Genomic DNA, 22,129 nt, shown 5'->3' on the forward strand with positions numbered 1-22,129 from the left:
TCCACACTTGTGTTATATATTTTGAAAGACATAGCTCAACATGTCTGTGATAACACATTTTCTTTGTGTGATAAATTAACATATTGTGGGTTATCTGGATAAAGGTACATCGAAAAATAAAGTGCTAATATTCCCTTTATTCAATATTAATATCAAATCTCATTTAGATTCTCCTGCAGCAATTACCAAGTTCTCAAAATGTCTTGTCCCTCGAATATAAATGGGAAGACCGTGCCATCTAGTGTTCACAAATTGAAGCACATATATCCGTTTCACTACATTCAACGACACTGTATGACACCTCCTTTTCAAATGGATTTATTTAATCAAAAGATAAAAGATAACACAGCATATATGAATATTTTCATTGCTTTACATCACTCTCTCAGCATCCTGAACACTTTCTCAGTATGGGATAGAGAGAGAATCTTATCGGTTGTAAGGATGCATTGAGGAGGCAGCCTTGATGTTTGTCTTGATGTTGCTTGGCATTTTCCCTGAAAATCAAAAAAATGTAATAATAATAAAAAGTTCAGTTACAGAGCAGTCCTTTGATCAATACCTTTAGGGCCGGGTCCCCAGATACACATTAAGCCAAGTTCTCTATTTAGTTATTTTTAGTCCAGAACTAGGTATAATCTGTGTCTGAGCAACCAACTGCCATTATTATACAAGTCTATAGAACCTTGATTTAGGGCCTTCAAATGAATACAAGACTTCAAAGTATAGCAAAGCCAGATGATGATATTCAGGTGCATCATACCTGGCTGTCCTTGTTGCTGAGGAGCACCAGGCCCCATGCCTTGCTGCTGGCCTGAACCCCCACCAATGGTAACTTGCTGTAAGGTGGGACCTCCACTCATCATGGGTCCTTGTCCTGGGTGACCAGGGGCAACTGGCCCAGGGGGCCTGCACTTCGAAAGCCCCTTGCCAAAGCCCACCGCTGCCACCAGTGCATTGGTGTCCGCGGTGTTGAATGATGGTTTGTTCTGCCGTATAGCTGAAACAGAGTAGAGTGCATAAGTATCAACTCCATAACATGGATCTTAGGTTAGACAGTGTGTACATTGAGTAAATAAGCATCAATAGCAAATCCATAACGCAGTTCTTAGGTTAGCTTGTTTAAATGTTCAGGTAAAAAACATTATTGGTTCAAATCAGTGTACCTGCACTTTCTGCATCCCTATCGTCACGAGGATTGTTCAGTTTCTCCAGTAGATTTGAGCAAAGCTTATTCAGTGTCTGGATTTGTTTCTGTTGTGGGAAAAACAAGGGATTATTTTGTTACTCATTGCTTCCAAATATAGTTGTGGGATAAAAAGACTTCAATGTGCGTTACATGACAAGTACCATTTTACTTAGAATTGTGTCTTCCCACCACACACCATGGTCATGTTCATTATGTAATAAAGGTACTAACAGCTTGAAATGTATCCACTCGCTTCGCCAAATTGGTACCTTTTCAGTGGCACAACTGGCTAACGGCGTTGTCAAGCGGGCAGATGACTCTGGTAGGAGCTGTTGTACAGCACTGTACCGAGACCGGGAGGAAGTGAAGCTGCTAAGCAAGCATATTGAGGTCCGTCACACTTGCTTGAAGTGGCCTCAATATTTTCTTGTCGTATTGTCCTTTCCAACAAATGGTGGATGTACAACTTCACTCAGTAGTATGAAAAGGATACAGGTTGCCTTATGTGAACCAGGGACCTACTCTCCTCATACACCTACCATAAAGAACTTGTATGTTGAGATAAAGACCATGTCTGTTTACCTGCGCCACCTCAGGTCCTATCCGGGCAGCTTCTGCACTCAGCTGTTTCTCCTGCTCCTCCACCTCAGGATCAGGCTTGGTGCGCAGGTGATCTGGCACAATCTCATGGCTGAACACAGGCACACGCTGCTCTGTCAGTTTCTGGAGAGTGGGCACAGTATGTATGGATGTAAGCAAAGACTAGGGTAATGGTATCTGTAAATCCATCCTCCTCTAGCCTGGTTAAATCGGAATCAAAGCTATTCTCACCATTGCTTCACTTAGTGAGCACAGTCTGGTTTAACCAGGCTAATCCATATCCACAGAAAATATACTTACAGCTAGTTCCTCATCCCTGTCTGGAGACAGCAGAAGGGGGATGATGACCTGCTGACGGAAAGATGGTGTCTTCTCATTCCTCAACAGTTTATTGATGGTATTCAACTGGCCGGACAGGAGGGCAAAGTTGTCCAACACTGAGGGCCTGTTGTCCAAGTTGTTCAATTACAGAGACACAACAACTTCATTAGCTAGTAGAGTATATTCATTTTCAGACAATCATATGCATTTATCCAAATAGCTCGTTAGCTAGCCAAGTCTTACATATTGGTTTACGTGATGTTTTTCTAAAAGCAACACTAGGACCTTAGTTCGCTTTCTCCAAACTCAGCATTATACACGCCACGCTGTGGTAATTTATTTGAATGAGAACCCAATGGCTGTACGGGCTTGGGTTCTCGAGAGTTGGCTAACTAACCCATCATTTCAAAGTGTTGCATGCGCAATGCTGTCTAAAGTTAGCTCGTCACTTAAGTTACCATGTCAGTCGTTCATACTCGTTTTCCAACTTGTAGATGAAACTGTGAAGAGCGTTTTTGAGATGAGCCACGCGGGAAATAAGGGATTCCACGGAGGCTTCCAGTAGTTTTTCTTCCCGTTGCTTGATATAAACAATTAAAGAGACATTTGATTAGCTAACTAACGTTAGTTTTTTAGCTATCGTTGGTTAGTTAAAGTAGCAGAGTGACATGGGGTAATGTGAGCTGAATCAAACGAAATATTTAACCTGCGATGGTGATTTTTTATTCAATGGATTGAATTTCAAACAACTGACTGCTTAGGAATTTAACATTTGTAGAAAACGCACATTACCTGCATTTTTATCAGCCTCTCTTTATGGTAACTGGCTAGCTAGATAAAAAAAAAAAATTCTTAACCGGAAGTAAACAATGAGCGCAACAGTGCGCATGCCCCGTTGAGAATCATTTTGCTGTATGTTCCACATCTTTATACTGAAGTCGCCACATAATCGTGTCTTTGAGTCATCATGCCGTGAAATATTTAATAATATATGCTATATCGCTTATCTGCACGCATTATTTTTCAGAAAGCTGGTCATATCGGAATCAAAATAAATTAGAACTACAAAACCGTCTAAGCCTAGCTTTTTTTTGTTGTTGTTGCGTTGTCTAAGCCTAGCTGTGTTGTTCCGGCGGAAAGACTAGGACGCGAGCATCCAGATCACGTGCTTCTTAACTAAATAAACAATACAACGATAGCCAGCAATCGTGCATGAAAACGAACTAAACAAATCGTTATATGTCAGCCAGGTCCTGAAAATATCCTCGGAGCTTTCACAGAACCTGCTAGTTATGCCATACAAGGCATGGCAGAGAGACAGGACAACGAGGTAATTTACTGAGGTTCATGTTTTTGTAGCCCAGACCTGTCACTAGCGCTAGCTATAGCTTGTTATGCTAGCTATAGCTAACTTCTCCAAGTAAAACAGCTAGCAGAGCAACGCTAACTTTAGCTGGCGTGTTGCAAAGCGCTCGCGCCTGAACTGAGCATACCAAAGATACTGTAACGTTACACATGCTGTAAAATACAGGGACAATTACAGTAGCTTGACAGGCCATATTTAGCTATAGCCAAGTTGTTTGGCCAGTGTCATGCCGTGCATCCCATGAGTCAAATTGGGATCAGATTGCTGCTCATTAAGCTTTGCAATGATGTCACACAGCGTAATGGCATATGATACTATTTGGAAAACCTTACACCCAGAATATGCTAAATGTTTAATGTTGTCAATGTATTGTGGTAAAGCCTTCATACTGACATAAATAAAGTGTATCTTCTTCCTAAGACAATATTGAACAAAAGGTACAGGTACGTCCCGTGTGGCTCAGTTGGTAGAGCATGGCGCTTGCAACGCCAGGGTTGTGGGTTCGATTCCCACGGGGGGCCAGTACAAAAAAGTATGATTGTATGTACTTGTAAGTCGCTCTGGATAAGAGCGTCTGCTAAATGACTTAAATGTAAATGTAAATGTACAGTGTCAGGATAGTCCTTCCTTTGCAGATGCAGTCTGCGACCTCAGTACCCATTAGAAAAGTTCATCAAGGTGTCAAACTTCACCAAGATATTTGCAGAAACATGCATGGGTGATCAGGCTCTGTCATTCTTTTCAGGAGAATACTATATGTTTAGATATTCTCTTTCTTCAGGTGGAGGAGGCAGACCAGGTGTACCTGCTGATGAAGGAGGAGTACCGTATCTCACGGAATGTACGTCTGGCCTGGTTCCTGGGCAAGCTCAACCAGGTCATCTGGCCGGTCCCAAAGTCTGAACTGGTGGGTTACTTAGCTCTACTGGAGGAGATGTAGCATGCTCCTAGATCTGTTGTGCTGTCTCGTCGATGACAATGACCATAGGGGTTGGAAAAACAGCATAAATAGATCTGGTACCAGCCCAGAGGAGATGGTTCAATCACTATTTTTATGATTATGATGTACTGATGTTCCCGCATGGTCCATATATACTGAATTGATGTGTTGCTTTGAATGAAACTTAGCGTCTGCTAAATGATCATATTTACGTTGGGTTGTTGTTGATGATGATTGTTGTGGTTCCACCTACTGTGCAGCTGAACTCTGAGAATGAGCTGGATCTGCTCAGCATCTTGCCGAAGGGATGGCAGCCAGACTTTTCCCCCTCCACCATACCCTACCTGCTGGTACCTTCCACTCGGGTCACCTTCCTGGCCCGCAGGTACCGCTTCATCATCGAGCTGGACCTCAGCCCCTCCACTGGGATCGTGGTGAGTAAAGAGGCTTCTTCAACAAGTTACAAACTAGGCTACTAAACACAATCTAGGCTACTTGGGTTAAAACAGATACCTAATGGAGCAGGTTTTCCATTAGCCCGCAATTGCCGGCTTTTGCACCCCCCCCCCAAAAAATGAAAAGCAGATTTATAAAACTGTGGTTGGCCAAAATGACCAGGAGAAAAAGCATCCCATTGTAAAATAATACTTTTTATTCATAGATGGAAATACCAGTTGACGGAAATACATCAATACCGTGATGACGGAAATACCGTCATGATTATCTGTCTGGGTTAATTTGCATAATATAGTGGAATTAAATAGCTGTGTGTGTATTTTCGTTAATCATCATGTAGCCTATCTTAATTATCCAACACAACTATCACAAACATACAACATACAGAGCGGGATTTCTCCTGCAGCTCCTCAGCTGGCTTTTGTAAGCCCATTCATTGCACAACAATTCTACATGCAATCGTGTGTTAAAATCTGTTTGTGCACGATTAAAAAAAGTTAGGCCTACTATTTTTAGCCTAATTGAAGGGGGCCTCACATTCAAGTGCAGGCAACAGACTATCAGCGCGTCACCACCACTTTACAATATGAGCTGGAGGCAGTATGCATTTTGAAAACATAGACCTACTTAATTGTTTGAAACCTGAATGTTTTACATCATATTATGAGGCGTGTCTTACCTTGCTTCAAAGTAGCCTATAGACAAATCCAACCATGGAAACGTGGAGGCAATTATTTTATAAAGACTTCATAGGTGCGTGAGTTTCAAGTTTGTGGTAGCTTACAATTTATCCAACCATTTGTACCCATCTGTGTGCCAGTTATGATTTTCAAATGTGCATTTCCATGGAAGAGTTTTTAATTTTAATAAAAACATTTTTGTTTCTTAAAATCGTCACGTGGTTAATCATAAAAATAAAAATTGTATAGATCTAAAAGTTCAAATTCAACTATTGCGAGAGCACCAGCCTCTGCCATATGGACACATTGACACACCGTGATCCATTGGCGGCTAAAGAAATTAGCGCATGGAACTCATAGCCTATAGGCTAATGCAGCCGTAGGCATGTAACTTAATTGTCAATTAAGTCCAAATACATAAAGCTGACAAAAACAGAAAATATGATACATTCAGGTTCTTTCAATTGCATTCCTCTCTACTCAGCCTGTCTGCCTCCCTTTCTGTAGGTGTTGAGCTACTCTATTTATCAATTCCCAATTACATATGTTTACTGCTGGTGACATACAGTACCAGTCAAAAGTTTGGACACAGCTGCTCATTCCAGGGTTTGTCTTTATTTGTTTGTAATATTTTCTACATTTGTAGAATAATAGTTAATACAGTAAAACTATGAAATAACACATATGGAATTATGTAGTACACAAAAAAGTGTTAAACAAATCAAAATATATTTTATATTTTATATTTTTCAAAGTAGCCACTCTTTGCCTTGATGACAGCTTTGCACACTCTTGGCATTCTCTCAACCAGCTTCATCTGGAATGCTTTTCCAATTAACAGGTGTGCCTTGTTAAAAGTTAATATGTGGAATTTCTTTCCTTCTTAATGAGTTTGAGCCAATCAGTCTTGTTGTGACAAGGTAGTGGTGGTATACAGACGAAAGCCCTATTTGGTAAAAGACCGAGTCCATATTATGGCAAGAACAGCTCAAATAAGCAAAGAGAAATGACAGTCCATCATTACTTTAAGACATGAAGGTCAGTCAATCTGAAAAATTTCAAGAACTTTGAAGGTTTCTTCAAGTGCAGTCTCAAAAACCATCAAGCGCTATGATGAAACTGGCTCTCATGAGGACAGCCACAGGAAAGGAAGACCCAGGGTTACCTCTGCTACAGAGGATAAGTTCATTAGAGTTACCTGCACCTCAGATTTCAGACCAAATAAATGCCTCACTGAGTTCAAGTAACAAACACATCTCAACATCAACTTTTCAGAGGAGACTGTGTGAATCAGGCCTACATGGTTAAATTGCTGCAAATAAACCACCCACTACTAAAGGACACCAATAACAAGAAGAGACTTGCTTGGGCCAAGAAATCGGAGCGATGGACATTAGACCGGTGGAAATCTGTCCTTTGGTCTGATGAGTCCAAATTTGAGATTTTTGGTTCCAACCGCTTTGTCTTTGTGAGACGCAGAGTAGGTGAACGGATGATCGCTGCATGTGTGGTTCCCACCGTGAAGCATGGAGGAGGAGGTGTGATACACAATGTGTCACACACATTTGAATTACTTTTCACTGACAGCCGGTGGCCACGCATTCTGCCCAAATTGCGAATTTGAATTACCGGTACCATAATCTAAATGTGATTTCTGAGCGTTGTAGGTGGATGCCCTAATGGGTTATGCAGCCAATGCATATGGTTCCGGTAAATTTCTCAAATGGCCAGTAAATTAAAATATTCCTGGTCATGTTGTCCGGCGCTACAATTTCCTAACGGAAAACCTATAATGGAGTTGGTTCTCTGAACCGCTGAGCTCCATTAGAAAACAAGCACGCCGTTATAAGCAATGGCATGCAGGAGACCTGGATTTGAACCCTGCTGGTCGGACAATGTGTGCAATATGACTATTTTACAAGCATCTATGGGAATCTATGAAGGGATGCTTTTCTTTTTGACGGCAGGAGGAAGTTTACAATCCTTTATGAAAATCGTGCTACATATCACACTTTCATGCTATAGCTATTTTGGTCTACTGCCAAGAGCAGATCCTCCTCATGATGTGTTGTTTGGTGTGTTAGGTACATCATGTTAGTTTTGCCTTCTGTTCACAGGATGACAGCACGGGGGAGATGATATTTGATGAGGTATTCCATGCCTTGTCACGATGCTTAGCTGGACTGGTCCGACCCTTCAATGTTCCAGGCACAGATCTTGTTTTCCAGCCGGAAATCTTTGTCACTATCCTGGCTTATTCCTCCATTATTGGGCTCAATACACACCAGGTGATCATATTATTCATATCAAAATGATATACTACTTGGTGATTGAACGAGAGACAGATGAAATCATTATTTTGCTGGTGCAGGTAGATGTGCTACCCAAGGGGACGGGAACTATAGTAATACATTCTATTCATGTGAGCCAATGTAGCTGATTGTTAAGTGTATCCCTACTGAAAACTAGAAGCACTCTCCATCACACCTATAAGGAAACTGTGTTGTGTCTGCTTTGACTGTAGGTGTTGGTGCAGGGTTGTCAGCTGAATCGTACAGACCTGGTTCAGTTCCTACACCAGGTTTACCAGCAGCTGCGATCAGTGGAGAACAACATTGCAGAGGTCCTACAACAGCAGCACAGCCATCTTCAACAGCAGCACGACCAGGCAAGAGGACACATGGTTATTACAGTACTATATGGTTATTACAATACCTTTTAGGTCATCCGTCAATCTTTTTACTCTAGAACAGAACCATATAATTACATATGTATAATACAGTCAGGTCCAAAATTATTGGCACCCTTGATAAAGATGAGCAAAAAAGATAAATTATTCAAATACAGAGCTATATTGTATGCTCAAAAAGAGGGGGAAATTATATTATTTTATATTATATATATGCTAAGAGAAAGAGATTTGGTTTAAAAAAATAAAAATCTCAAAAAGATAGTGGTCAAAATGATTGCCAACCCTAAAGATTCTTATAAATATAAACAAACAAAATTACATCTACATTAAGATTCTACTTTTTATTTTTATTAGTCGTATTTTAAGGAATTGTATTATGGCCTTCCATGGCTTTCTGTTTCACTGGGGTATAAAAATTAGGTAATACACATGTAAAATCACTTTGATAATCATCACCATGGGAAAAGGCAAAGAACTCACAATTGAAAGAGAAAAATGGTTGTTGACCTTCAGAAAATGACGTCATGCCTACTGTAAAACATAGCACATATCAAAATTCACAAATAAATGGTTTAATTGACCACTAAATCAACATTTTGCAATGGCCATCTCAGTCTCCGGACTAGAACCCCATTGAAAACCTGTGGTTTGAATTTGAAGAGGGCAGTCCTTAAGTGCAGACGAAGGATATCAAGCATCTGGAAAGATTCTGTATGGTGTAAGGTCATTGGCTACAAAACATTTTAGAAAAAGGCTCAGTGTCATTATCATCACAAGGGTTGTTTTGCGGAGTATTGAAAACGGGTCCAATCATTTTTACCTTAGATTTTATATTTTTTAAATTATTACTTGTTAAACAAAATATATTTCTCGGAGGAATTGTATTAGTACAAAATAATATAATTTCAAAATTTTTGGGAGCAAAAATTTACATTAGTTCAGTATTTGCATTATTTATTTTATACAGTTCTTTTGCTAATCTTTATCATGGGTGCCAATAATTTTGTACCTGACTGTACAGTATATGGCTCTGGAGTAGAGTATGACTATGAAAATGTTGTTAGAAGATGTTTGATATAATTTCCAGGTTGATCTCAGTTGATTATTATTCAATTTGTTTCTGATAGTCTGATGGGCCAATCCCGTGCTCTGGGCTTGGCAGTGACATCACCATGGAGGAGGTGCCTGTGAGGAAACATGGCGTTTCCATGGTGACTGCAGACGTCGGGCTGGTCAGCATGGTGCGACAGGGCATCCTAGCTCTACAGCTGCTGCCCCCCAACTCCTCCGCAGGTTGGTTAAGTCTGTCAATACCTTCACTGTTAAAGTTGAGCTTCTCAAGGCTGGTTCCATAGGGAGAAATGACACTTGTTTGAGTCAGACTTATAAGGTCCTCCTTTATTACAGCCTATTGAGTGATCTAGCCAGGTCTGAAACGGCACTATCGGAGTAATTGTCTAAAGGCACCATTCGAAGGGAGATCTGATTTATTTATATATGATTGATTATTTTAGACCTATGACACAGTTCCTGTCACCTCTCCCAGGTATAATCATCATCACAGATGGGGTGACCAGTGTGCCTGATGTGGCTGTGTGTGAGACCCTTCTGAACCAGCTCAGGAGTGGAACCATCGCTTGCTCCTTCGTCCAGGTACTGAAACATGCCACAACATATCCCAGTGGGTCAAACTGCTATTTGTATTCAGTCTACATTACAACATGACACACCATGAGAACTGCTGTCTGTCATCTACTGCATAGATTGTTGTATCTGCTCAACAGAGGCAGGCAACTAGCCCGGAATCCAAACTTAATCCATGCTCTGTTTAACTAAGTGAATCAAAGTGAAACGCAGCATGGATTCAGTTTGGATTCCAGACTAGCAGGCAACTGCCCTTTACAAAAGTCCATTTACTAATTACTGTCTAATATCTATCATTCAATGAAAGTACTTTTGTAATCAAAGTTCGTTCTGAATATATTTTTATGTACAGTGGGTATCGTAAGTATTCACCCCCATTTTGTGTTATAAAGTGGGAATAAAATTGATTTCATTGAATTTTTGGTGTACACAAAATATTCTAATGTCAAAGGGGTTTTCCTTTCTAACATTTCTTAAAAAGTAATAAAAGTGTATGAAAACACGAATATACCTTGATTAGATAAGTATTACCTCAGTCAATACATGTCAGAAAGAACTTTGGCAGTGATTATAGCTGTGAGTCTTCTTGGGTTAGTCTCTAAGAGCTTTGCACACCTGGATTGTGCAATGTTTGCCCATTATTCTTAAAACAAAATGTATGCTCTGTCAAGGAGTTGAGGGTCATGGCTACACAGCAATTTTCAAATCTTGCCATAGATAATCAAGCAGATTTAAGTCAAAACGGTAACTTGAAAATGCTCATCCAGAAGCGGCACACCTAGTGGCTGGGGACTTTAATGCAGGCAAACTGAAATCCGTTTTACCTCATTTTTACCAGCATGTCACGTGCAACCAGAGGAAAAAAACATTTGACCACATTTACTCCACACACAGAGACGCATACAAAGCTTTACCTCGCCTTACATTTGGCAAATCTGGCCATAATTCTATCCTCCTGATTCCTGTTTACAAGCAACAACTAAAGCAGGAAGTACCAGTGACTCGCTCAATACGGAAGTGGTCAGATGACGTGGATGCTATGCTACAGAACTGTTTTACTAGCACAGACTGGAATATGTTCCGGGATTCTTCCGATGGCATTGAGGAGTACACCACATCAGTCATCGGCTTCATCAATAAGTGCATTGACGACGTCGTACCCACAATAACCGCATGTACATTTCCCAACCAGAAGCCGTGGATTACAGGCAACATCCGCACCGAGCTAAAGGCTAAAACTGCCGCTTTCAAGGAGCGGGACACTAAAGCGTACGCTTATAAGAAATCCCGCTATGCCCTCAGACGAACCATCAAACAGCTAAAGCGTCAATACAGGACTACGATTGAATCCTACTACTCCGGCTCTGATGCTCGTCAGATGTGACAGGGCTTGAAAAATATTATAGACTACAAAGGGAAACTGGATCCTGCAACTGGATCCTGGACTTCCTGACGGGCTGGCCCCAGGTGGTAAGGGTAGGCAACAACACATCTGCCTTGCTGATCCTCAACACTGGGGATCCTCAGGAGTGTGTGCTTAGTTCCCTCCTGTACTCACTGTTCACCCACGACTGCGTGGCCAAGCACGACTCCAACACCATCATTAAGTTGGCTGACGACACGGTGGTAGGCCTGATCACTGACAACAATGAGGCAGCCTATAGGGAGGAAGTCAGAGACAAGGCAACAACTTCAACCTCAATGTGAGCAAGACAAAGGATCTGATCATGGACTATAGGAAAAGGAGAGCTGAACTGGCCCCCATTTACATCGACGATGCTGAAGTGGAGCGGGTCGAGAGTTTCAAGTTCCTTGATGTCCACATCACCAACGAACTATCATGATCCAATCACACCAAGACAGTTGTGAAGAGGGCACGACAACATCTTTTTCCCCTCAGGAGACTGAAAATACAATTTGATTTGATTTTGCCACTCACTGTCTTCTTGGAAGCAACGCCAGTGTAGATTTGGCCTTGTGTTGTAAACTCAGCAAAAAAAGAAACGTCCCTTTTTCAGGACCCTGTCTTTCAAAGATAATTTGTAAAAATCCAAATAACTTCACAGATTTTCATTGTAAAGGGTTTAAACACTGTTTCCCATGCTTGTTCAATGAACCATAAACAATTAATGAACACGCACCTGTGGAACGGTCGTTAAGACTAACAGCTTACAGACGGTAGGCAATTACGGTCACAGATATGAAAACTTAGGACACTGAAGAGGCCTTTCTACTGACTCTGAAAATCACCAAAAGAAAGATGCCCAGTGTCCCTGCTCATCTGCGTGAACGTGCCTTAGGCATGCTGCAAGGATTCATGAGGACTACAAATGTGGCCAGGGCAATAAATTGCAATGTCCGTACTGTGAGACAGGATGGACAGCTGATCGTCCTCGCAGTGGCAGACCACGTGTAACAACACCTGCACAGGATCGGTACATCTGAATATCACACCTGCGGGACAGGTACAGGATGGCAACAACAACTGCCCAAGTTACACCAGGAATGCACAATCCCTCCATCAGTGCTCAGACTGTCTGCAATAGGCTGAGAGAGGCTGGACTGCGGGCTTGTAGGCCTGTTGAAAGGCAAATCCTCACCAGACATCACCGGAAACAACGTCGCCTATGGGCACAAACCCACCGTCGTACACAAACCCACCGTCATAATCTGGAGCGGGATCGATTTGGAGGTGGAGTGTCTGTCATGGTCTGTGGCGGTGTGTCACAGCATCATCGGACTGAGCTTGTTGTCCTTGCAGACAATCTCAACGCTGTGCGTTACAGGGAAGACATCCTCATCCCTCATGTGGTACCTTTCCTGCAGGCTCATCCTGACATGACCCTCCAGCATGATAATGCCACCAGCCATACTGCTCGTTCTGTGCGTTATTTCCTGCAAAACAGGAATGTCAGTGTTATGCCATGGCCAGCTATGAGCCCAGATCTCAATCCCATTGAGCACGTCTGGGACCTGTTGGATCGGAGGGCTAGGGCCATTCCCCCCAAAAAATGTCCGGGAACTTGCAGGTGCCTTGGTGGAAGAGTGGGGTAACATCTCACAGCAAGAACTGGCAAATCTGGTGCAGTCCATGAGGAGGAGATGCACTGCAGTATTTAATGCAGCTGGTGGCCACACCAGAGACTGACTGTTACTTTTGATTTTGACCCCCCCCCCCTTTGTTCAGAGACATATTATTCAATTTCTGTTAGTCACATGTCTTTGGAACTTGTTCAGTTTATGTCTCAGTTGTTGAATCTTGTTATGTTCATACAAATATTTACACACGTTAAGTTTGCTGAAAATAAATGCAGTTGACAGTGAGAGGACGTTTCTTTTTTTGACGAGTTTAGTTTAATGTCCTGCTAAAAGGTGAATTCCTCTCCCAGTGTCTGGTTGAAAGCAGACTGAAGCAGGTTTTCCTCTAGGATTTTGCCTGTGCTTATCTCCATCCCGTTTCTTGATGCAGCTACCACTACGCTTGAAAATAAGCAAGCACTTACTCAGTGATGTGTTTTGTTGGACGTATGTGATTTGGTAGCCCTTAACACTCGTAACCTAGCGTGGCTGACACGCGACCCACATGACTACACAGCAGGGATGTAGAGAGGCTAGTGTTAGCAAGACTATAACTCATACCTGTCCTACCCCACATTTTTCAGGAATATTCTTATGTTACTGAATGTATCCAGAGTATTTTCAGATTTCGTTATGAACAAGTACGGGAAATGTAACGTAAAATCAAAAGTGTAATGTTTGGATTCAGTTCTGTCAGGTGAACTGTTGTGTCCTCAACTTTGGTCTAATAATTTTCCCATATTCTCCAAACGGTTCCCTTTCAATTGCTACCATGCGTATGCTTTTCATATTTATTCTGTCACAAATATTTCAATTTAGCCCTATCCATATTGACCAATTCCCATGTGTAAACCCAAGTTTTAGTTTCAAGTTCCTTGATGTCCACATCACCAACGAACTTTCATGGTCCATACACACTCAAGCCTAAATGACTCCTGAACTTGTTCAGGCTTGCGTCAACAAAGGGGGTGAATACTTATGCAACGACTATATTTGAGTTATTTAATTTGTATTCATTTATAAATGTTTGTAGAATTTTCTTTTCGCTTTGACATTATGGAATATCTTCTGTAGATCAATGACAAATGTACAATTAAATGCATTTCAATCCCACTTTGTAACGCAACAACATGAGAAAAAATATCCAAGTGGTGTGAATACACTGTAATTTACATATTGTGGAGAGTCTGTAGTTGTGATTTGTTTCATATTTTGTTGCTATTCTCTGTGTCTGTCTGTTAGGTGGGTGGGGCCTACTCCTACAATTGTAGTTTTGGGTACATCCCTAATGTTGAGTTGATGAAGTTTATCTCCCTGGCGACCTTTGGCTCCTACCTGTCCAGCTGCCCTGAGCCTGATCTGGCCAGTCAGGATATGAACACCTACCACAAGGCCTTTCTCACATACTCCTTCCTCAAGACCAGCGAATCCATGAACCCTGAGTACTACTGTGGTAAGAAAGAGCATGGCATTCGTTAAGGGTTGGGCCGATTTATATGATTAAGTTGAATATTGTGATATTTGACATTGACGATGTTTCAAGTTTGAATGTGTATTCGCCACGAGCCTAGGATACAACAGGTGTAAAACAGTACAGTGAAATTCTTAACTTGAGAGCTCTTTCCAACAGTTCAGTGATGATGATGATAATAATAGAAAATAGAACAGTTTCTATCCCCAAGCCATAAGACTGCTAAATAGCTAACAAAATGGCTACACCCTTGTATTTTATTTATAGTTTCTAAGCACACTCACAGGACTTTACACACTCACGCACACTGACACTCCAACACGCACTCACTCACTCACTCACTCACTCACTCACTCACTCACTCACTCACTCACTCACTCACTCACTCACTCACTCACTCACTCACTCACTCACTCACTCACTCACTCACTCACCGACTCACTTTATTTGCTTACGCACACACAACATGCACACACATTTACACTGACTCCACACGCACGGACACACACTCACATACCATCATCATATACACTGCTGCTAAACGGTTTATAATATATCCTGATGTCTAGTCACCTTACCCCAAAATATACAGTACCAGTCAAAAGTTTGAACACACCTACTCATTCCAGGGTTTTTCTTTATTTGTACTATTTTCTACATTGTAGAATAATAGTGAACACATCAAAACTATGAAATAACACATATGGAATCATGTAGTAACCAAAAAAGTGTTAAACAAATCAAAATATATTTTATATTTGAGTTTCTTCAAATTAGCCACCCTTTGCCTTGATGACAGCTTTGCACACTCTTGGCATTCTCTCAACCAGCTTCATCTGGAATGCTTTTCCAACAGTCTTGAAGGAGTTTGCACATATGCTGGGCATTTGCTGTTTTTCCTCCACTCTGCGGTCCAACTCGTCCCAAACTCAACTCATTGGGTTGAGGTCGGGTGATTGTGGAGGCCAGGTCATCTGATGCAGCACTCCATCACTCTCCTTGGTCAAATAGCCCTTACACAGCCTGGAGGTGTTTTGGGGGTCATTGTCCTGTTGAAAAACAAATGATAGTCCCACTAAGCACAAACGAGAGGGGATTGCGTATTGCTGCAGAATGCTGTGGTAGCCATGCTGATTAAGTGCTCCTTAAATTCTAAATAAATCACACAGTGTCACCAGCAAAGCACCCCCACACCATCACACCTCCTCCATGCTTTACGGTGGGAACCACACATGCGGAGATTATCCGTTCACCTACCGGTACTCTGCGTCTCACAAAGACAGCGGTTGGAACAAAAAATCTCAAATTTGGACTCATCAGACCAAAGGACAGATTTCCACTGGTCTAATGTCCATCGCTCGGGTTTCTTGGCCCAAGCAAGTCTCTTCTTGTTATTGGTGTCCTTTAGTAGTGGGTGGTTTCTTTGCAGCAATTCGACCATGAAGGCTTGATTCACGCAGTCTCCTCTGAACAGTTGATGTTGAGATGTGTCTGTTACTTGAACTCTGTGAAGCATTTATTTGGGCTGCAATCTGAGGTGCTGTTAACTCTAATGAACTTATCCTCTGCAGCAGAGGTAACTCGGGGTCTTCCTTTCCTGTGGCGGTCCTCATGAGAGACAGTTTCATCATAGCGCTTGATGGTTTTTGAGACTGCACCTGAAGAAACCTTCAAAGTTCTTGAAATTTTCCAGATTGACTGACCTTCATGTCTTAAAGTATTGATGGACTGTCGTTTCTCTTTGCTTATTTGAGCTGTTGTTGCCATAATATGGACTTTGTCATTTACCAAATAGGACTTTCTACTGTATTTCACCCCTTCCTTGTCACAACACAACTGATTGACTCAAACTCATTAAGAAGGAAAGAAATTCCACAAATTAACTTTTAGCAAGGCACACCTGTTAATTGAAATACATTCATGAAGCTGGTTGAGAGAATGCCAAGAGTGTGCAAAGCTGTCAAAGGCAAAGGGTGGCTACTTTGTAGAATCTCAAATCTATTTTGATTTGTTTAATAAGTCCTCAACTGGCAGCTTCATTAAATAGTACCCGCAAACACCAGTCTCAATGCCAACAGTGAAGAGGCGACTCCAGTATGCTGTTTAATGAAGCTGCCATTTGAGGACTTGTGAGGCGTCTGTTTCTCAAGTAGACACTCTAATGTACTTGTCCTCTTGCTCAGTTGTGCATCGGGGCCTCCCACTCCTCTTTCTTTTCTGGTTAGAGACAGTTTGTGTTGTTCTGTGAAGGGAGTAGTACACAGCGTTGTATGAGATCTTCAGTTTCTTGGCAATTTCTCGCATGTAATACCCTTCATTTCTCAGAACAAGAATAGACTGACAAGTTTCAGAAAAAGGTTATTTGTTTCTGGCCATTTTGAGCCTGTAATTGAACCCACAAATGCTGATGCTCCAGATACTCAACTAGTCTAAAGAAGGACAGTTTTATTGCTTCTTTAATCAGAACAGCAGTTTTCAGCTGTACTAACAGCGAGTAGCAGCAGTGTACAAAACAAATGGGGGGGGGGGGGGGGGGTCAATGTAATAGTCCAGTGTCCATTTGATTAATTGTTCAGCAGTCTTATGGCTTGGGGGGTAGAAGCTGTTAAGGAGACTTCTTGTCCTAGACTTGGCGCTCTGGTACCGCTTGCCGTGCGGTAGCAGAGAAAACAGTCTATGTCTTGGGTGACTGGAGTCTCTGACAGTTTTATGGGCTTTCCTCTGACACAGCCTATTATATAGGTCCTGGATGGCAGGAAGCTTGGCCCCAGTGATGTACTGGGCCGTACGCACTACCCTCTGTATAGCCTTACGGTCAGATGCCGAGCAGTTGCCATACCAGGCAGTGATGCAACCAGTCAGGATGCTTTCGATGGTGCAGCTGTAGAACTTTTTGAGAATCTGGGGACCCATGCCAATTGTTTTCAGTCTGCTGAGGGGGAAAAGGTGTGGTCGTGCTCTCTTCACGACTGTCTTGGTGTGTTTGGACCATGATAGTTTGTTGGTGAACTTGAAACTTGAAACTCTCCACCCGCTCCACTACAGCCCCGTTTATGTTAATGGGGGCCTATTCGGCTCGCTTTTTCCTGTAGTCCACGATCAGCTCCTTTGTCTTGCTCACATTGAGGGAGAGGTTGTTGTCCTGGCACCACAATGCCAGTTCTCTGACCTTCTCCCTATTCAGACCCTTTACTCAGTACTTTGTTGAACCACCTTTGGCTGCGACTTCAACCTCGAGTCTTCTTGGGTATGACGCTGCAAGCTTTGCACACCTGTATTTGGGAAGTTTCTCCCATTCTTCTCTGCACATCCTCTCAACCTCTGTCGGGTTGGATGGGGAGCGTCAATGCAAAGCTATTTTCAGGTCTCTCCAGAGATGTTTTATCAGGATCCCTGTCGCTGAAAATCATCCTCACAGCATGATGCTGCCACCACCATGCTTCGCCGTAGGGATGTTGCCAGGTTTCCCCCAGACGCGATACTTGGCATTCAGGCCAAAGAGTTCAATCTTGGTTTCATCAGACCATAGAATCTTGTTTCTCATGGTCTGAGAGTCCTTTAGGTGCCTTTTGGCAAACTCCAACAACACTGTCATATGCCTTTTACTGAAGAGTGGCTTCTGTCAGGCCACTCTACCATAAAGGCCTGATTTGGTGGAGTGCTGCAGAGATGGCAATCAATAATCAATCGACAGCATATTAATGGAATAATACATCTAATCTATAATGATTTTAGCAGTAGCACATGTTGTGTCTGAGTGGGTGGATAGTCTGTGGGAGAGGTTGTGAGCCTTTCACAGTCTTATGGCCAGGGGATAGAAGCTGTTTAGGATTCTGTTTGTCAGTGATGCACTGGGCCGTCCTCACCACCCTCTGTAGGGCCTTCCCGTCGCGGGCAGTGCAGTTGCCATACCAGACGGTGATGCATCCAGTCCGGATGCTCTCAATGATGCAGCAGTAAAAGTAGCTTAGGATCTGAGGGGCCATGCCAAATCATTTCATCCTCCTGAGGGAGAAGAGGCATTGCCGTGCCTTCTTCACAACAGCTCTGGTGTGAGAGGACCATGCTAAGTCCTCGGTGATGTGGACACTGAGGAACTTGATCATCTCTACCGCGCTCGTTGATGTGAATGGGGGTTTGGACCCCCCTGTTTCCTGTAGCCCACAATCAGCTCATTGGTCTTGTGGAGGGATAGGTTTTTGTCCTGGTACCACACTGCCAGTTATCTGACCTGCAGGCTGTCTTATCACCGTTGGTGATCAGGCCTTCCACCGTCGTGTCATTAGCAAACTTGATGATGGTGTCGTGCGTGTTGGTAAACAGGGAGTACATGATGGAGCTGAGCACACACCCCTGGGTGTCCCCGTGTTGAGTGTCATTGTGGCAGAGGTGTTGTTGCCTACTCTCACCACCTGGGGTCGGCCCGTCAGGAAGTCCAGGATCCAGTTGTAGAGGGAGGTGTTCAGTTCCAGGATCCCAAGCTTGGTGACGAGTTTGGAGGGCACTATGGTTTTGTATGCTGAGCTGTAGTCGATGAACAGCTTCCTCACATAGGTATTCCTTTTCTCCAGGTGGGAGAAGGCAGTGTGGAGTGCATCGCCTGAGGATCTGTTGGGGTGGTATGCAAATTGGAGTGGGTCTGGGATGATGGAGGTGATGTGTGCCATGACCAGCCTTTCAGAGTACTTCATGATTACAGATGTTAGTGCTGCGGGGCGGCATCCATTGTAGCAGGTAGCCTCCTAAAGCATGAAAGACACAGAGAATCTAACTGCCGATAGTCTTCCTATCGGTGCTTATCACAGTGGGAGGCTGTTCCTTCTCTTGTTAGAACAAAAGCGATACCTGCTGCTTGCTGACCTGGTAGCGACAAACCTACCGTTTCTACTTGTAGAATTGCACTGCTCGTCATTGGCCAACAACTTGGAGCCAATCAGAGAGCACGTTCGTGGGGGAGCCAACAGGAGTGACAACAAAATGCAATGTAGGCAATGGGATGGTAGCTAGCTAAGTGCACAGACACAATGCACACAACACTAAATACTTCTTCCAAGCTAGCTAACCACTGTAGCTAGTATTGACATTATAATTAAAGGTGCAATATGCAGACTTTGTCTACCTTTTGTAATCCGTAATGGACTGTGTCCCCTTCCACATGCGTTGACCATCGGAGTCAGTGCAATAGCATTCCACCTGGTTTCTATATTGTCCTTTTGCCTGTTTGACGGCTCTGCGGCGGTCGTAGCGGGACGTCCTGTACATGTTAGTGTCCCCATCCATAGCCTCGGGGTTGGCTGCGATAGCCCTGTGTGCAGTATTCTCTACTTTAGTGTATAGTGTTAGTGTTAATCTAGGGCTTTTGTTGGGGAAGCAGCGAAACATCACTGTGGGGACAACGTCAGCGATGCATTTCCTGATGAAGCGCCATACAGGTGCAAGATGCCCGAGATGTGAAGTGCAAGACGATATATCATGATGTGAAAGACTATACTCTATTTGAACTTTACAAATCAAAACTGTACAGTTTTAGCACTTAGGCTGTATCAATATGTTGAAAATGAAGTTGTCTTTCTGCTGCTGTGTCCCCGATCCCATCAGAGTGCAATTTTGGCTGAAACAAGTTTGTTTTAAATATAGTGTTCTTGATTGTACTCGTTAGTGCTCTCTGTGACAGCCCAAACACAGTGGCTTTTAAGCAAGGCTCTTGTCATTTCCAAACACCCTGCCATTATCTCTGAATCGTGTTGGAGACACCCACAGTGATGGCTGCTCACTGAATAGAAGTCTGTTTTCATAGTGAGAGGTTTAGCATAAAGAGATGCAGATGAAAGTACAATGTTTAATGGGTGGGTCTGACTTAGACATAATGAAATGGGTTGTCTTTTTTCCCCTGCTGCTTTTTAGAGTACTTCCTTCCCAATATATCTCTTTACGTTAGCTAGTATACCTACCGGTAAATTATTTTACTGGGCGAGAGCTTGTCACAGTGGAGATATCAACAGAGGAAGTGAAAATGCATGATGTTGATAATCGTACTTTCATTTCATATATGCTTTTTTTCTCTCACATCCCTTCACTGCTTCTGAAATAAAGCATTGAGGTAGAGAAATGATCCAGTGCTGCCAGGCAGTTCAGCAGACATTATTTTGGTTAAAAGGCAGACTAATTGCCTAATTATACGCTGTTGAACATCTTGTTGGCATGTTCCAAATTCTGTTTTCCAGTGTCTCAGCACAAGCTGTTCAACGAGCACCTGGTGTCGGCCAGTGGGAACCCTGCGCTAGTGATGAGGAGGAAGAAGCACACAGAGAAGGAAGTGCACGCCCACCTGGTCAGTGTGGTGTCGGTCAGACTGAGAGAGGGATACACCATCAGGGAGATCAACCTCACTAAAGGTACCGGCTCACACCAGCCTCAAGCCTAACCTCGTCCCAGGCTAAATTGCTAACACAGATAGAGCCTGGAAACACTTTGCAACAAAGTGGCAGTGAAAGGGGTGCGGGTTAAAATTGAGATGGGAGAGAAAGAGAGCCTATTACAGCTCTGTTAAATGGGACTTGCAGAAAATCACAACAAAAAAATAAATGTTCCTTCACGACGACCATATTATTCGTTCCGATCCAGTTGAACTGCTCACACTTTGAAAGTCCACAATGTAGAGAGGAGGTTCTAAGGGTTGTGCTAGGTGGTGATTGGCTGAGAGATCAGCCAATTCGTCCGCTCCTGCCATAGACTTCCAGTCAAGTCCGCTCGGAAACCAAACGTCTCGACAGAGAGAGAGCAGGATGGTGGGATTAGCCTCAAGCCTAACATTTTAAAGTGACTTTCTACTGTCCACAGAAGACCCACGATATAGAACATCTGTTTTACTGCAAGTGCATCCACAAGGCCAACTTTCTTCCTCTTTTCCAGACTCTATACAGTGTTAAATAAATCAAACTACAAAAATGTTTCAATTTGTGTTTTGGTCCCTCCCGTAGGTGGCACCCAGCTGGAGGTGAAGCTGGTGTTGCTGTGGAAACACAACATGCGTATAGAGTACCTGGCAGTGGCCCAGTGGCCCCTGGATCCTGCCAAGAGGACCACCTGGGTAGAGGTCACCATGGAGGGAAGCTACGACATCCTCCATGATATCAGCTGTACCATGAGGAAACCCATCACCTCAACCTACCGCACCTCCGTCATCAGGCGATTCTGGAACACACTGCAGAGGTGACCTTTGACTCACCTGTATTTACCTGGCTAGGGAAACTGCTAGGGAAACACCGATACAGCTCATTGTCAAGGATACTATTCTATTTAAAAATATATATACTCCTATAATGGATAATCATAGAACCTACTTTAAAATTGTTTTAAAGCAATTCTACACATTTTGCCATGTCTTATGCCGTGTTCTTATGCTATCTGAGTGACTCAAACATATCAAAATCAATGGGGTCCACATACCATTTTTTTATGTTAGATTCTCTCTGTCTAGTTTTTATTTTGGTGATTGTTAGTTCTCAAAGATGATCTTATTTAAACATATATACTGTAGCTACATTATCGATTGTATATACTTTGTCTCTGGTTTTATTCATTTAAGTTTACACTGAAAACATTTTATTATACCGGAAATTATTAAAACAAATAATTATAATAATAATAATAATTTGGAGTGGCGTCAGTAAATATAGGGGAAACACTGAA

The 22,129-nt window shown here is 42.7% G+C and overlaps 2 protein-coding genes across 2 annotated transcripts in view; one reads left to right on the forward strand and one right to left on the reverse strand.

The window, feature by feature from the left end:
- Positions 1-302: 302 nt before the first annotated feature.
- med8 (mediator complex subunit 8) lies at positions 303-3,237 on the reverse strand. The gene is made up of 7 exons (XM_038998771.1): positions 2,903-3,237; positions 2,569-2,690; positions 2,090-2,234; positions 1,772-1,912; positions 1,167-1,254; positions 764-1,000; positions 303-497 (listed from the first exon to the last, which is right to left on the reverse strand). The coding sequence occupies exons 1-7, from the start codon at positions 2,906-2,908 to the stop codon at positions 430-432; spliced, it is 807 nt and encodes a 268-aa protein (XP_038854699.1). The 5' UTR covers positions 2,909-3,237; the 3' UTR covers positions 303-429.
- Positions 3,238-3,416: 179 nt separating this feature from the next.
- LOC120052100 (KICSTOR complex protein SZT2-like) overlaps positions 3,417-22,129 on the forward strand; it is a 110,614-nt gene continuing 91,901 nt past the window's right edge. The window contains exons 1-10 of the mRNA XM_038998952.1: positions 3,417-3,440; positions 4,258-4,383; positions 4,677-4,850; positions 7,670-7,840; positions 8,077-8,235; positions 9,423-9,537; positions 9,791-9,897; positions 14,209-14,419; positions 20,662-20,832; positions 21,418-21,649. Of these exons, the coding sequence (XP_038854880.1) occupies positions 3,417-3,440; positions 4,258-4,383; positions 4,677-4,850; positions 7,670-7,840; positions 8,077-8,235; positions 9,423-9,537; positions 9,791-9,897; positions 14,209-14,419; positions 20,662-20,832; positions 21,418-21,649 (1,490 nt within the window). The remainder of the gene's footprint in view (positions 3,441-4,257; positions 4,384-4,676; positions 4,851-7,669; positions 7,841-8,076; positions 8,236-9,422; positions 9,538-9,790; positions 9,898-14,208; positions 14,420-20,661; positions 20,833-21,417; positions 21,650-22,129) is intronic.

This window comes from Salvelinus namaycush, chromosome 8 (assembly GCF_016432855.1).
Source record: "Salvelinus namaycush isolate Seneca chromosome 8, SaNama_1.0, whole genome shotgun sequence".
Lineage (NCBI taxonomy): Eukaryota > Metazoa > Chordata > Actinopteri > Salmoniformes > Salmonidae > Salvelinus > Salvelinus namaycush.

Coding starts and splice junctions, on each gene's coding strand:
- med8 (XM_038998771.1), bottom strand. Junction 1,255..1,771: donor TAGGACCTGAGGTGGCGCAG/GTAAACAGACAT, acceptor TTCCCACAACAG/AAACAAATCCAGACACTGAA. Junction 1,001..1,166: donor TAGGGATGCAGAAAGTGCAG/GTACACTGATTT, acceptor ACTCTGTTTCAG/CTATACGGCAGAACAAACCA.